General features: G+C 40.5%; 1 protein-coding gene across 1 annotated transcript; it reads left to right on the forward strand.

The window, feature by feature from the left end:
• Positions 1-393: 393 nt before the first annotated feature.
• LOC121194521 (protocadherin-17-like) lies at positions 394-11919 on the forward strand. Its single transcript, XM_041057445.1, has 4 exons — positions 394-2862; positions 4023-4081; positions 4220-4389; positions 11342-11919. The coding sequence occupies exons 1-4, from the start codon at positions 394-396 to the stop codon at positions 11917-11919; spliced, it is 3276 nt and encodes a 1091-aa protein (XP_040913379.1).
• Positions 11920-14212: the final 2293 nt, after the last annotated feature.

The raw sequence follows: 14212 nt of genomic DNA on the forward strand, positions 1-14212 counted from the left end.
TCAAACGTTTTAACCTTGGATGCAGTAGGGAATATTAATACTTTATAGTCATCGATTATTCATTAAGTCCCCCCCCCCCGTGAGGAAAAACAAAGCATTTCTCGTACACTATGTTCAATTTGATCTTTAATTCATGCATTATGTGTCGTCGGGCGGTCATCTTTGTTTACAGAAAGAGTTCATCATAGCCGTACGGCATGTGAAAGAGGTTAAAATCCCGATTGAAAGGCGATAGCGATTCGCAGATCGATTTAATACCTAATTAGTGTGAGATCGGCGTCAACCACATGCCTGGTTTGGGTTTAGTCCTCTAGGTTTGCCGTAATCAACAGGTTGAAAGTCAACGAGGATTTTTTTTTTCTGTCTGCCTGCACCGCATATCCAGTTGAAGGGATGCGTCTCTCTGTACCCATTTTCTTTCTGCTGTGGGTTAAAGCCCTGACATTGAAAAATCTCAATTATTCTGTCCCGGAGGAGCAAGGACCTGGCACTGTTATAGGTAATATAGCAAAAGATGCCGGATATGGGACCATGGAGAGAGGGAAGAAATCTAACTTCAGAGTACTGGAGAATTCTGCACCACATCTGGTGGATGTTGACCCGGAGAGTGGACTAATCTTCACCAAACAAAGGATTGACAGGGAAACGTTATGCAGGCGCAACCCAAAGTGCCAGCTTTCTATGGAGGTGTTTGCCAACGACAAGGAAATATGCATGATCAAGATTGATATACAGGACATAAATGACAACTCGCCCAGTTTTCCTTCTGATCATGTTAATATTGATATTTCAGAAAACGCTGCTGCTGGTACACGCTTCCCTCTGACTATAGCACATGACTCAGATTCTGGGGAAAATGGGATAAAGACCTACCAGGTCACAAGAGATGATTACAATACATTTTCTCTGGATTTAAAAGTGAGGGGTGATGGGACTATATATCCAGAGTTGGTGGTTCAGAGACCTCTGGATAGGGAGGATCAGAGTCATCACACCCTGCTCCTCACAGCAATTGACGGCGGGGAGTATCCAAGATCAGGTTCCATGCAAATCAACGTCAGAGTGACTGATTCCAATGACAATAGCCCTGTTTTTGAAAAATCCTCCTATGTGATAGAGATTTCAGAGAATTCTCCGCCTGGAAAAGTACTTATAGATTTGAATGCCACTGACCAAGATGAGGGAAGCAACGGGCAGGTGGTCTATTCCTTTACTGGATATGCATCTGAGAGAATCCAAGATTTGTTCTCCATTGACCCCAATACTGGCGTCATCAAGGTCCAGGGAGAAATTGACTATGAAGAGAATCCAATCATAGAGTTTGACGTGCAGGCTAAGGATCTGGGGCCCAATCCGATACCAGGCCACTGTAAAATTACTGTCAAAGTGCTTGACAAAAATGACAACTCGCCCATAATAAGTTTTGTCTCTGTCCGGCAGGGAGCCATCAGTGAGGCAGCACCTCCAGAATCTGTCATAGCGCTGGTCAGAGTGACAGATAAAGATTCTGGCCGAAATGGTCAACTTCAGTGTCGGGTGCTGGGAAATGTACCTTTCAGGCTGCAGGAAAACAATGACAACTTTTACACACTGCTCACAGACAGACCTCTGGACAGGGAAATGAAAGATGAATACAATGTAACAATAGTGGCGAGAGACAATGGGATCCCTTCTTTGAACTACACTAAGTCGTTTACTGTGAAAATCCTGGATGAGAATGACAATGCACCACGCTTTACAAAGACTATGTATGTGCTACAGGTGCCTGAGAACAACATCCCAGGGGAGTATCTGGGCTCCGTTCTGGCCCACGATCCAGATGTAGGTCGAAATGGAACTGTGTCGTACTCCATTCTGCCATCACACATAGGAGATGTTTCAGTGTACACATATGTGTCTGTTAATCCCACCAATGGAGCCATATATGCCTCACGCTCTTTCAATTATGAGCAAACAAAATCCTTTGAGTTCAAAGTTCAGGCAAAAGATGGAGGATCTCCTCACATGGAGAGCACTTCTATAGTCAGGGTCAATGTCCTTGATGTCAACGACAATCTCCCAGTTATTATTTTACCCCTTCTGCAGAATGATACAGCTGAAATCCCAGTGCCTAGAAATGTAGGTATTGGATACATTGTGGCTACAGTGAAAGCGGTGGACCATGACCACGGAGAGAGTGGCCATTTGACCTACGAGATCACAGAGGGAAATGACGACCACCTGTTTGAGATGGATCCGGTGGGAGGAGAGGTCAGAACTGCCCACGCTCTTTGGGAAGAGATCGCCCCAGTGGTTGAGCTGGTAGTGAAGGTAACTGACCATGGCAAGCCCCCGTTATCTGCCGTGGCTAAGCTGATCATTAAGGCGAACACAGAAACAGCACCAGGAGGGGGTTCCAGTGCGAGCGGGGAACAGCAGCACTGGGATGTATCCCTGCCCCTCATAGTTACCCTCTGCATTATCTCTGTCATGCTCTTAGCAGTCATGACCGCCATCGCTGTCAAGTCCAAGCATCAAGATAAGGAGACTGGGAATTATAACTGCCGCATGGCTGAGTACTCCAATCCTCCAGTGGGGAAGGGCAAAAAGAAAAGGATCAACAAGAGTGACATCATGCTGGTGCAGAGTGAGATGGAGGAGAGAGATTCTGCGAGCAGGATGAATGTGGTGAGCAGCCCCTCTCTCATCACTTCACCAATATGTTTTGACTACCAGAGCCCTCTGCCGCTCACACTGCCCAGGTCAGAAGTCATGTACCTGAAAACCACCCCAAACAGCCTGACAGTCCCCAGGGCAGGTTGCCACTCCAGCTTTGCCGGGCTTAGCACAGACACTCCAACGAATAGGATGTCAGTGATACAGGTAAGGAGGATGCTGCACTCTATTCTTTATCTGCCCTTTATTCTCGCTTATCTGCACCTGCTGCTTTACCATACAAATCTGACAAAAGAAAAGTAATCACCTGAAGAAGAGAAACTCTGTCACTGTGAGCAGACATGATTATTCTAAATTTTTCTTTCCCTGTTGTGACAGTAAGAAGTGTTCTCTGTATATAAAGCATGATATGGGAAACTTGGTGTCAGAATGTATTTGTGTGTTGTAAATGGCATTTCACTAAAGAGAACCCTTTTTTAAGGAATGAGAATCATTTTAGAAACTGATCCATTGTAAGTCTTCTCTTGCAAAATAGTACAGGTGGTCTGCATAATCAGAAAGTCCTCTCAGTTAGACATGCAAACAGTGTGAGTCTTGAACAAGGCTGCTGTGACCCTGCCAGATCCACTGGTATAGAGTGAAAACAAAACCCTGCCTGAAATGTGGGATTGGACAGGTGTTTGAGCAGCTTGTCCGATCACATTACTGAACCAATGTGCACCAGACAGCTAGATGCACACAGCATAACCTTACAATCGCATTTTTTCGCTCCCCACAAATATGGGCCAGATACACCCATCCGTATCCAAAGTTGGCACGATAAGGCCATTAATAGGGTCCAGCCTCGCCTTGTAGAGATGGCAGGGTTGAATACACAAGCCAGCTAACATGCTAATTTGACAGCATGGGCTTGTAGTGCTGTTTAGCACACCAGAATTATCTGTTGTAAACGATGTAAATATCTAGGACAGTCTCACAGACAGTCTCATTTGGAGATGATAACACAGATGACAAGGCCTGGCACTGTCACCAGTCACTAGGGTATGTGGGTGTGATCAACACAAACACATTATTCTCAAGATAGGGGAAAAAGGATGCTGATGACAGTGGCTAATGCTTTACTCCTCTGCCTTGCCAAGGAGGCACATATGGTCACAATGGAGATGTGTTCTTATCATGCCGTCATCACTGGCAGGTACTCTGTGGCTTTTACTGACATCTTTCAGGTGCCCTAGTAAAAAATACAGGAATCTTAAAACCAGACAAGAAGAGTTCTTTTCCCGTTTCCCGTTTTCCTGTCAATTTTACTCGTTGCATTAAATTTTTAACATGGTCAATGCAAAATTTTATTTTTCTTTCATTTCTAGACCGAAAATTTCCCCTCAGAGTCCAATTATGGTGGTGGCAGGCAACCATTTGTTCAAAGGTAAGAGGTCTATCTGAAGGCTTCCTGACCAGCGCATTTAGCTTTTTTATCAAGCCAGCTGATTATGGCTATTAAATAGGAACACTCATGCAGAGGTAATGGCATGTTATGTTTTTCCCTCCTTCTATTCTGCTGCAGCTCAACATTTAAGGATGCAGAACGAGCAAGCCTCCGAGACAGTGGCCATGGTGATAGTGACCAGGCTGATAGTGACCAGGATACTAATAAAGGCTCACACTGCGACACGTCTGCCAGGGAGGCCCTCAAGATGAAAGCAACAGCAGTTAATGGCCAGCCTTTTGAGCAGGGTGAGTGGACGCACTCTCTTCCTGACATCTTGAAGATGCCCAACTGACTGTTGCTCCAGACATTGTTTATGCTTTATGCACTGAGAACATGCACCCAGCTCACTGGTGTTTAAGTGGAGGTCCACCAGCGTCTGCGAATAGCGAACGCAGACAAACATTTAACAAGGAAGAGGTAAATCCAGACTGTTATTAGATGCAGGTAGTGTTACTTTGTTCTGCTTTACATTGCAGACAGCCCGAGGTGTGTTTCAAAGATGACATGAAGGCAGCAGAGTAGAAGGTAGATGGTAGTTTAAAAGGATAAAAGAGTCCATTGGCTGAAGGTAGAACGTTCAAACATCTTCTGTTTGATTTAGCCATCAAACAAACTCATATGCATGGCAAAGTGTGCCTCCGTCTGTATCTTTTTTGATCATGTCATTATTTGAACACAGCTTCGCCGCATGCATGTCTTGAATAACACGACAGAGACAAGAAAGCATGATAGACACTTGCAGTGCAAAATGACAGGTATTTCTGGTGCAACATGACAGAGTGTTTCCACCTTTCGCTTGGAAAGATTTTCTCAGTTATTATCAGTTTTGCTGCGGTTACACTGTTTTGAAAGGAGCTTTACTTTACAACTGAAAATAGAAACGTTGAATTTTATTTCACAAATCTGAAACGATCTGCACTGCCAGGAGTATAATCATAGATGATTGTCAATCTGTTGCAACCTGGTTGACCTGATAGCGACTGATATATTTAGCTATTGTGGATATAAACTGGAAATATGAGAGAATGTCTCACTGGAAAGATAAAAGATAATGGGTGAAGTGGTGATGTTTCTCATTTCCTTCTGTGAGCTTTGGAAGAGAATGGCTCTGGTCATCAGGTCCCTATGCAGTACTTTCCACACCATTTACATTGCTATGAACTGTTTGTTTGTGGCTTGCTCAGGGGGGCAGAGATGGAAACACTCTTGTGGCTGCCAGAAGGATGTGTGAATCTCTCTCTCTCTCCCTCTCTCTCTATCCATCTCACTTTTGTGTATGTGTGAGAGTGTCCCTGTGTGTGTGTGTGTGTGTGTGTGTGTGTGTGTGTGTGTGTGTGTGTGTGTGTGTGTGTGTGTGTGTGTGTGTGTGTGTGTATGTGCTATGAGGAATTATGGCAGACCAAACTTGACTCTGTGGGAGGTGTAAATTCAATCACAATTTTTTGCAGCACATTTCTGAATCTGATTCAGCCCAAGTTCTAAGGCCAGTCACATTCACAGATATTGAAAGAGATGTTTTGTACATGCGAGTCTGAATATTTACATGTGCCGCGCTGACGCTTGCTCGACAGGAATGTCAGTTAATTTATAGACTTGCATTTGTAAGATAAGAAAAATGTGAGGTATTGCTTTTAATATTAATAGGTTCTGCTAATGCCTCTCCTGTGTGTGAGAAATTTAGTTAAAAAGCAAAACTAATGGTTAGATTAAATGGTGTTCTCTCTTGTGGGGTTAGTCAGTTGAACATTAAATGGTGTCACTGTCTGCTGACTACAAGATGGAAGATCTACATTATGCATTATGCCTTAGACCTGATCACACAAAAACATCACCCTCCAACCCACACACTTCTTCTGTCTCTTGCTTACTCACACACGCACACGCACACACGCACACACACACACACACACACACGCACACACACACACACACACACACACACACACAAATACAGGTACATTTATTGAACAACAAAGCCACTGTTTTGCAGATTTTGACAAGATAGCGCTATTATCCAAAATGGAGACACCACAGAATTTTAGTTCCAAATGCACCATCACAAAAGCTTGTGGGTTAAGTAGTATTGCTTTTATGTCTTTACCTTTACCATCCCTCTAGTCTCCTGGCTGCTTTGATACAGGTAATATATGCACCTGTGCAGCTTCCACTATCATGCACTCTGAATATTTATTCACTCTCACAGACACCAGATGCACAGTGGGTATGTTGCTAGGCTTTCTCTGATTCTATTTATAATGGGCAGGCAGTTTCTTTGTTTTTGAGCATGTTATTGTTCCATTCACAGTTGCCCATAAGATCACAGCTACTTTGTCACTTTGTCATGGTTCTATTATGTGACTATGTAAATTCAGTGGACTATATAAAGCCATTGTATAAGTGTGTCATTTTAGAGCTATTATTTAACAAATTTTTATTCAGTGATGAAATGGAATATGGAAATGGAAAGCCAACGGCAGACACAATAGTTGAAAGCATCCTTACTTCCTCACCCTCCTTCCTTCAGCATTTTTGTTATAAATAATATAGATATAGTGTGTGATCGTGAAGTGATTATAACAGGAAAAAATAACAAGACAAATCTTTATCCCCCATTTGTTGCCCCATAAGCACTCATAAGCAGTATATTAACATTTAATAAAAGGCTTTTTACCCTCTAGTGCAATGTAATGTAGTTGTAAGAAGATATAAGCATTTATTAATGTCTTTGTTAACAGATATAACTCCTCCTGAGCACCCATTAGTGGAGTCTGGTGTATAAACAGATAAGATGTGAATAATAATAGTCTAGTCTAGTATAGCAAGACTGTTGATGAATACTATACATTAATAAGCACTTACCGATGACCTTATGTGCTTGCAACTACGTTATAGTGGGTTGTAAACCATTTATTGGTTATTATTATTGGTACTGGTATTATTTGTGTGTACATACAGCAAATAAATGCTAAATAGGGGGACTTGTAGTGTCACTTCATTAAAAATGACATTTTATGTAAATGTGCATCCACAGTCCTTCAGTTACTTCTTGTTATAAAGCAAGACACAATAGCACAAACAACAAAAATACCTTACTCTGTTGTTGCTGAACCTTCTAAGCGCATCCAACCCTTTGCATCAGCATCATCTGCTAGCTCCTCTGCAGTGGTGATAGGTACCATGGAAATGAATTCAGCATCTCTCTGCTTCTCCTCGCTCATGCTTATTGTTCTGGCCTCATGTATTTGTGCCTAAAAAATACTTTTATCCGTGGTGCTAGGAGAAAGATGGAGAAACACAAATGCACCGGGCACAAACTGTAATCAGGAGTGTAGATGCTTCAAAGTGTAGCACTTATAATATGCAGAACCTGTGTTGCGGTTTTGCCAAATCAAAGCCATCATTTAGTTCTCCCTTTTGATCTGGAATGCATTTTGAACTCAAATGCACATTTTCTCTTGATCTTAGTCCTGACAAAGATGGCATTGGAATGGTTTATGCAAAGAATGTAACCATGTAAGTTCACATAATATATAACTTGACAGGAAAAAGATTCACAGTGTGCAGCATGAACTCTAAGAGTAAAAATGGTTTGTAGAATTTATAGTTTGGTGCACCTCTAACTTAAATCATGATGTGTAGCCAGTCCACTATTAAAAACAGACTTCTGCTGCTTTATTACAGACTTTAAGACTTAATTAATTATATGGTTAATTAGAATCACCATGTTTCCCTGTTTGTTAGCAAGCACCTTACCACTAGATATAACTTCTTAGAAAGCACCATAGATAAAATGATGATAATTTTTGCAATCTAAATTGTTTTGAATCCTTTAACCATCTTTATGTAAACCAGATATGGGAGATTATGAACATTTATTTTATTTCATTTTCCTTTATTTACCCAGATAATTGTCTTTTTGAAAGTGAAATTTCAAAGACCTAGCATAAAAACATTGTTACAACGTTGTTAAAACACATTGACCAAGTGTACTATTTCCCAGATCCTTTAAAACTAACCTAAATCCCCCTCAGTAATCAGCTCTGACAATTTTGGAACTAATTACTGAAATGTATTATTCATCCACCTTGTGTTGTTGAAATTTTACCTCTTTTATTTTAATAAATAAGCACAATTCACCTATTATTTTACACTACATTTTTAAACAGGATGCTAATAAAGACTCTTCCAAGGTTGAAAATTTACATAAAATTACCACTGGCTGTGTTTCTGGTGAAACTGACTGATTTGACTTTATTGAGAGACAAACTCCATTTGTTTTCATGTCAGCATTGTTTGTGTAAAGCAAATAAGGTGGATATTGTGCTCATCCAGCTGGGTGCAGCTGCAGAAAATAAAGGAAAAGGAGGTTTTCCTGCATGATGAAATTTGCACACTCCCAAGAAAAATTTATTGAAGCAACGTTTTAATCTACAAAGTCTTCTCTATGTGAAAATATAAATATATTTATATATCTGTATATACACACATATACATGGAATAAATGTATAAATGCCTTTTCCCTTAACATCCTTAATGTAAGCATTCTTTAGCAATTCTCTGAAACAGTTCTGGTGTAAAATTAATAGCCCCATTCAATTTGTTAAAGCTCTGTCCAGTCATGGCATAATTAACAGTTCCATTTTGTCCTATTGCTGCAAGTTCATGTGTGGGTGTGTTTATGTAGATGTTCATGGACTTGAGAGCAGCAGTATGTGATAATGGTGGCACCTCTTGGGGGTTGGAGAAGAGATAGTTTCTTTTTCTTCTTTTCTTTCTCTTTTTTTTTTTTTTTGAACTTCATCCTTGGGTTTGTGTATCCTCCAGCAAACTGGCCAAGGCTGATGTATGAGGAAGGTGCTGCTGCCTTTGAACAAGAGGATCTCCCACCTCCTCTAGGAAGAGCCCTGTCATGTGGAGCTTTCCCTTGTTCCAGGCTGATATTGTCATCTGCATCAGAGCCAGTTTTCAAAATGAGATCAAGTGCCTCATTCACAGTTAGTCACTTGTTCCTGGTCTTTGATATCATAGAATGGCATGCAAGCAAGACAGAGAAGCCTTATTTATAGACCAAAGCTATGAGAGCTGATCAACATAGTGTCAAGTTGTGTTGTGATTGGATGAAATATTGTGGTTATTCTGAGGAAAACAGGTTTAATGTTTTGGCTGGAATTTTTGTTTTCCGTGGGAAGAGGGGATGGATTTGTGACAGAGAAAAGATGTCAAGTGTTAATGTGCGACTGTAACTAGATGTGAGAACTTTTACATTTCCTGTCATAATCTTCCTCTGGGGAGAGACATCTACATGAAGGGAAAGATGTTGCAGATGTGGTGTGTGTGTTTTTTGTATGTGTATATGTCTTTGTGTGTATTACAGACTCATTCATTTATTTCATATAGTTGGGCATTTATAACAGGAGACACAATGTACAAAACCCAACTAAATAACTAAATTCTGATCAAGTCATCATTTGTATGCATATCTAGCATAATGGATGTCATTGCAACCCCATGGCAATCAGAGCAGAGAAAACACATTTTTTACATTTAAATCAGTTAACAAAACAAAAGGAAGATTACATTTATACTTTTACCAACGGAATTGCCATTTTGCTTTCATGTATAACAAATGAAGGAAAGCTATCATTTTCTAGCAGTTTGCAAAGACACGTTTGACATTTTTGCTTCATGCTCCTACATGCAAAATACCTTGATGCATCATTGTCAAACTAATTTTGATAATGTAGAGTGGTGACTACAGAAAAAAAAAAAAACCATGGAAATTGGCTGATTCTATGTGTCGCTCTATGTGTGCTTATTTTATGTCTGCCGGTGCTAGATGTGGTATGAAATATAAAAGACTGAATTCGGGCACAAAGATAGAGCCTTAACCGATGCTCCACTTTTTACTACTGACACTAATACACAGTCACACGTACATGTTGTACAGTCCTGTGGTGTTTGGCTTGGTGTGCAGCATCAAGTAATGCGGCTGCATTCATGGAATAATCAGGGATCCACTTCAATCACCAATATAATGTCAAGAAGAAAAGTTTGCGCATTTTCTTTGTGTTAAGTGAAAAAAATGAAGGCTCCTCATTGTCGAATTCTACTGCTACTACAGTAATAGTAATCTAGTCCTGTACAGCTATCCTCAGACCAAGTTACATGAAAATGATTTTCACTTGAATTATATGCTTTCACACATCCAAAAAGTAGTCATGTTTTTTTTGCAGCAGCAGCAGCAGGAAGAAACTGTTGATCACTGAGGTCCTCTTGTGGCAAGGACAGTTCACTATATGCGTCCACTAACAAGAAGTGAAATGAAAAATGGGCAGGAAATGCAAATGAGCTGCTGATTATGCATCAGAGTCTCTCAGAGTAATTAGAAAAATTACTACAGGTCAAACAAATGAGGAGTTGTGCTACTAATGGTGTTTCCACAATCCAGTTTCACCATTTGGATGTTTTATTCCAGATTTGATTGACTCGATTTTCACCCAGTTTTTGAATATCCAAAATTAACACCTATAAATTGTTAGAAACACACAAAAAATGACAATAATGAGCCCTAACCATATTCTAACTAACAACATCCCAACTACAGCATTTCTCACCACTTTCTGATCAAAACCGATGGATATCACTGCTGATGCAAATTTCACAGTTGTTTTTCTGCTTATGCCGAACTGCTGCTGCTGGAAACGTACATGAAAAACACAATCACTTCCTCTGCACCAGATGTCGTTTCAGAATAACATAGAGAAGATGTTTCATGCATAGGTTGAATAATTTTCTACGTTGACCAGCAAAAGAACAAAGCAAAGCGAACGTGTTTCGTATTGTGTTGTTGTGTATTATTATTTCAAGTTTGCATTGTGAGGGATTTCTATAATGGGAAAGGTTGTACTGTAGTAAATCACAACAACATTGCTAAATCTGATTCTTCCATATCTGTTGCAACATGCTTCTGGTTCTTATTCTATTGTGTAAAATTCTAGTGATGCCTATTAAATAACGAATATCAAGAAAGTGACTATGGCGAGTAGTAGTATTAAACAGCACTGGAAATTGTGTTTGTTTGCAGTGTTCTATTCTATTGTTGTTGCTCATCCCTCAAAATGTCATCTACATTTTCTTCCAGGTTGTTTATTCTTGCCACAGCGGGGTCCAATAACAAATGTTTAACTGTTTTTGCAGAGCAAGACAAATCAGTCCACTGCACCGATGAATGTCGTGCACTGGGACATTCTGACAGATGCTGGATGCCAAAGTTACGGGTAGGAAGCCAAGCAGACAGCGCCGATAATCGCACCAACCTTTTCATCCCTGTGGGAATGGATGCCATGGTAGAGACAGAGATTTATGGCACCATCAGCTGCAGCAGCAGAAAAACCCTCAGCACGTTTGGAAAAGAACAGCGGGACAGTACAATCCTTGTGGCCAATGTCAAACCTTACTTAAAATCGCAGCGTGCCCTAAGCCCACCGCTTCAGGAGAGTCCATCTGCGTCCAGTAGTCCCACCAAGAGTAGTATGCCCCTGGACTTGGCCAACCAAGGGTCCAAAGAAGAGAGGGAGGGGGGTTCAGACAGCAGTGCCTATGGCCCTCCAGATGGCCAGTGCTCCCCACTGCACACCGAAATGGAGGAGCCCTCCTACCTGACCTGTGAGCTCAGGCCTAAGTCCCTGTCAAGCAGTCTCATTCACAGCTCTGTCATCAGCCAGGAGTGTGGGGGGTCAGATTATGCTCTCGACCCGCGGGACTCTGGTAACTGACAGGTCAGATGATCTCGCTCGCTCTCACCTGCCAGGGGTGTGATGATGATATCACAGATTAATGACCAAGAGGTGATTTTTTTTTTTTTCTTTTTTCTTTGAGCCACAGAGGTGTCCAGACACGCATTGTATAACCAAAAACCATCTGCTTTGTATGTTTTTTGAGTTTGTGACTTGTTGTGTTTAGGTGAAATATGTGTCCTTGACTGCTGTGAAGGTTTTGGGGGGAAAATCAGCACTTACCTGACTTCAAGTGTTTTCATGGTGTACTGTACCTGTCAATTTAGATGTCTGTATTTTACACATTTCAAACTCCAATTTTGTGAGGCTATTGAACAAATTGCTACTGTTACGCTATTGAGTCCTGTCTGCTTTTGTACAGTGAAGCTTTCTGTCTCCATTTAGTGTATAAGGAACATCTCTTTGAATATCACAGGCAACTGAAATACATATCAGTGACGTTAAATACAAAAGTGAAGTGTCTTATGAACTGTTAATGGTGGTGCAACAGGGAATGTCCCTTTTCATAAAACCATTTGAGGTTCCTATAAAAACAATTTTTTAAGAATGTATTTGTAATTTTATTGTTGTCCTCTCTGCAGTTTATGTGAAAATAAGCTGAGCTTACACGTGAATGTGGGCTACTGTACTTGTTGTGTATTTTATTAAATTTCTATACACTGTGTGCATGGAAGGCAATTATTTTTGACTGATGACAACTTCTGAAGCTGTCGTGTTTTTATGTGAAAGAAGTGCGTATTTGTCAACAAGGTGCTTAGTATGTGTTAATGACAAAAATCACTAGTGACTCTGCAAACGTGCCAATTTTAGCTATAAACTGTATACCAGCACATGTTACCTGGCAGTAGTCTAGATCCTAGTTAGAGGAACTTCAAAAGAAAATCACAGCATTTTACACAGCTATTTATTTTTAAAAACTCTAATAAAAACAAGCACTGTGTATTAGTGCACCCAACAGACAATGAGTTGACTTCCTCTGCTCAGTGCTTACATTGTACTGTAAGTATGTATCTCAAGGTGGAGATGAAACTCCTGCTCGTGCTTTTTGCTCTCTTATCTCAAATGCAAAGTCACCAGAGCTGCTGTCAGTTAATGTCTACTTGTGATTATAGTTTTATTTAAATATGAATGTCTGACAAATGACAAGACATGAATCTTACAAAAATGAAAAACTGAACATTCAGCAGCAACTAGCAGTTACAAGCAAAGACATTTTGCTATGAATTCTTTTATTAGATAAAATGAAATTTTAATGATCCCTGTGGGGGAAAGTGGGTCATTGCAGCAGCAAAGGCTTGAACAAATAGTGCATTAAAGGTTATCACAAGTAAATATGAAAAAGAGAGGGAATTATACAACAAATAAAAATACAGCATCTTCACTGAAAAGATTTCAAGGTTGGGGGACAGTGTTTAATAGCTGAAATGTCATAGCCTCTTCACTGAGTACACAAAATGTCCATCATTTGCCCTCTTCTTAGATAGATTTACAAGAGTGTATGTGCAAATTTGTTGTTTACATGCATAGTGCGCTATTTTCTATTGAATCAAATAAGGAAATGGAAGGTATAGTGTCTAAAGGCTGTGGCCCGCAGACACATTAGAGCAGTCTAAAACTCTGCAATCCATCCACGAGGTCATTTCATTCTCAGCATAACCTGTTTCCTGAACACGGCTGCTGCATATTCATTCCAGTAGATGATCATACTGGCCCCCACACTGGAGGATAATCGGACAGATTTTGTGTCCAATTCGCCCCTCCTGACAACCACAGGGCCTTTCCTGATTTGAGGCCGGTCTGAACCAATTATTTACCCAAATGATCCTGTAGTGTGACAGCTTTACAGACATAATGTTACCAACTAAATTTGTATCTCCCCGATTTTGAATCGTAAATATCAAATATGTTTGAATGGTAAACATCAAACGTGCTTGATATTTATGACCTGAAATCCAAGAACAGCGATGGAATATTGAGCACAAAACTGCAATAACCAATGAGAGCAAGCTGATTGGGAATAGTCACCAAACAGAGGCCAGGGTACAGTAATAATAATGTGGAATGCCATCCCCGTGGCAGTAGAGGGTCAGAGAATGTATGGAAATGACTACATTTCTAATGCTCACAAATTTCATTTTCCCCTCCACCTCTGCACAAATAACAGTAACGTTAGCTTGTAGCAGTAGCTTGCACTAGCCCTTTTTAAGATGAACAACTTTATTTCCAACACACCTTAAGCTTGAGCTGCAAAACGTATAAGCCATGATGACGT

The sequence above is a fragment of the Toxotes jaculatrix genome, chromosome 15, assembly GCF_017976425.1.
Source record: "Toxotes jaculatrix isolate fToxJac2 chromosome 15, fToxJac2.pri, whole genome shotgun sequence".
Lineage (NCBI taxonomy): Eukaryota > Metazoa > Chordata > Actinopteri > Toxotidae > Toxotes > Toxotes jaculatrix.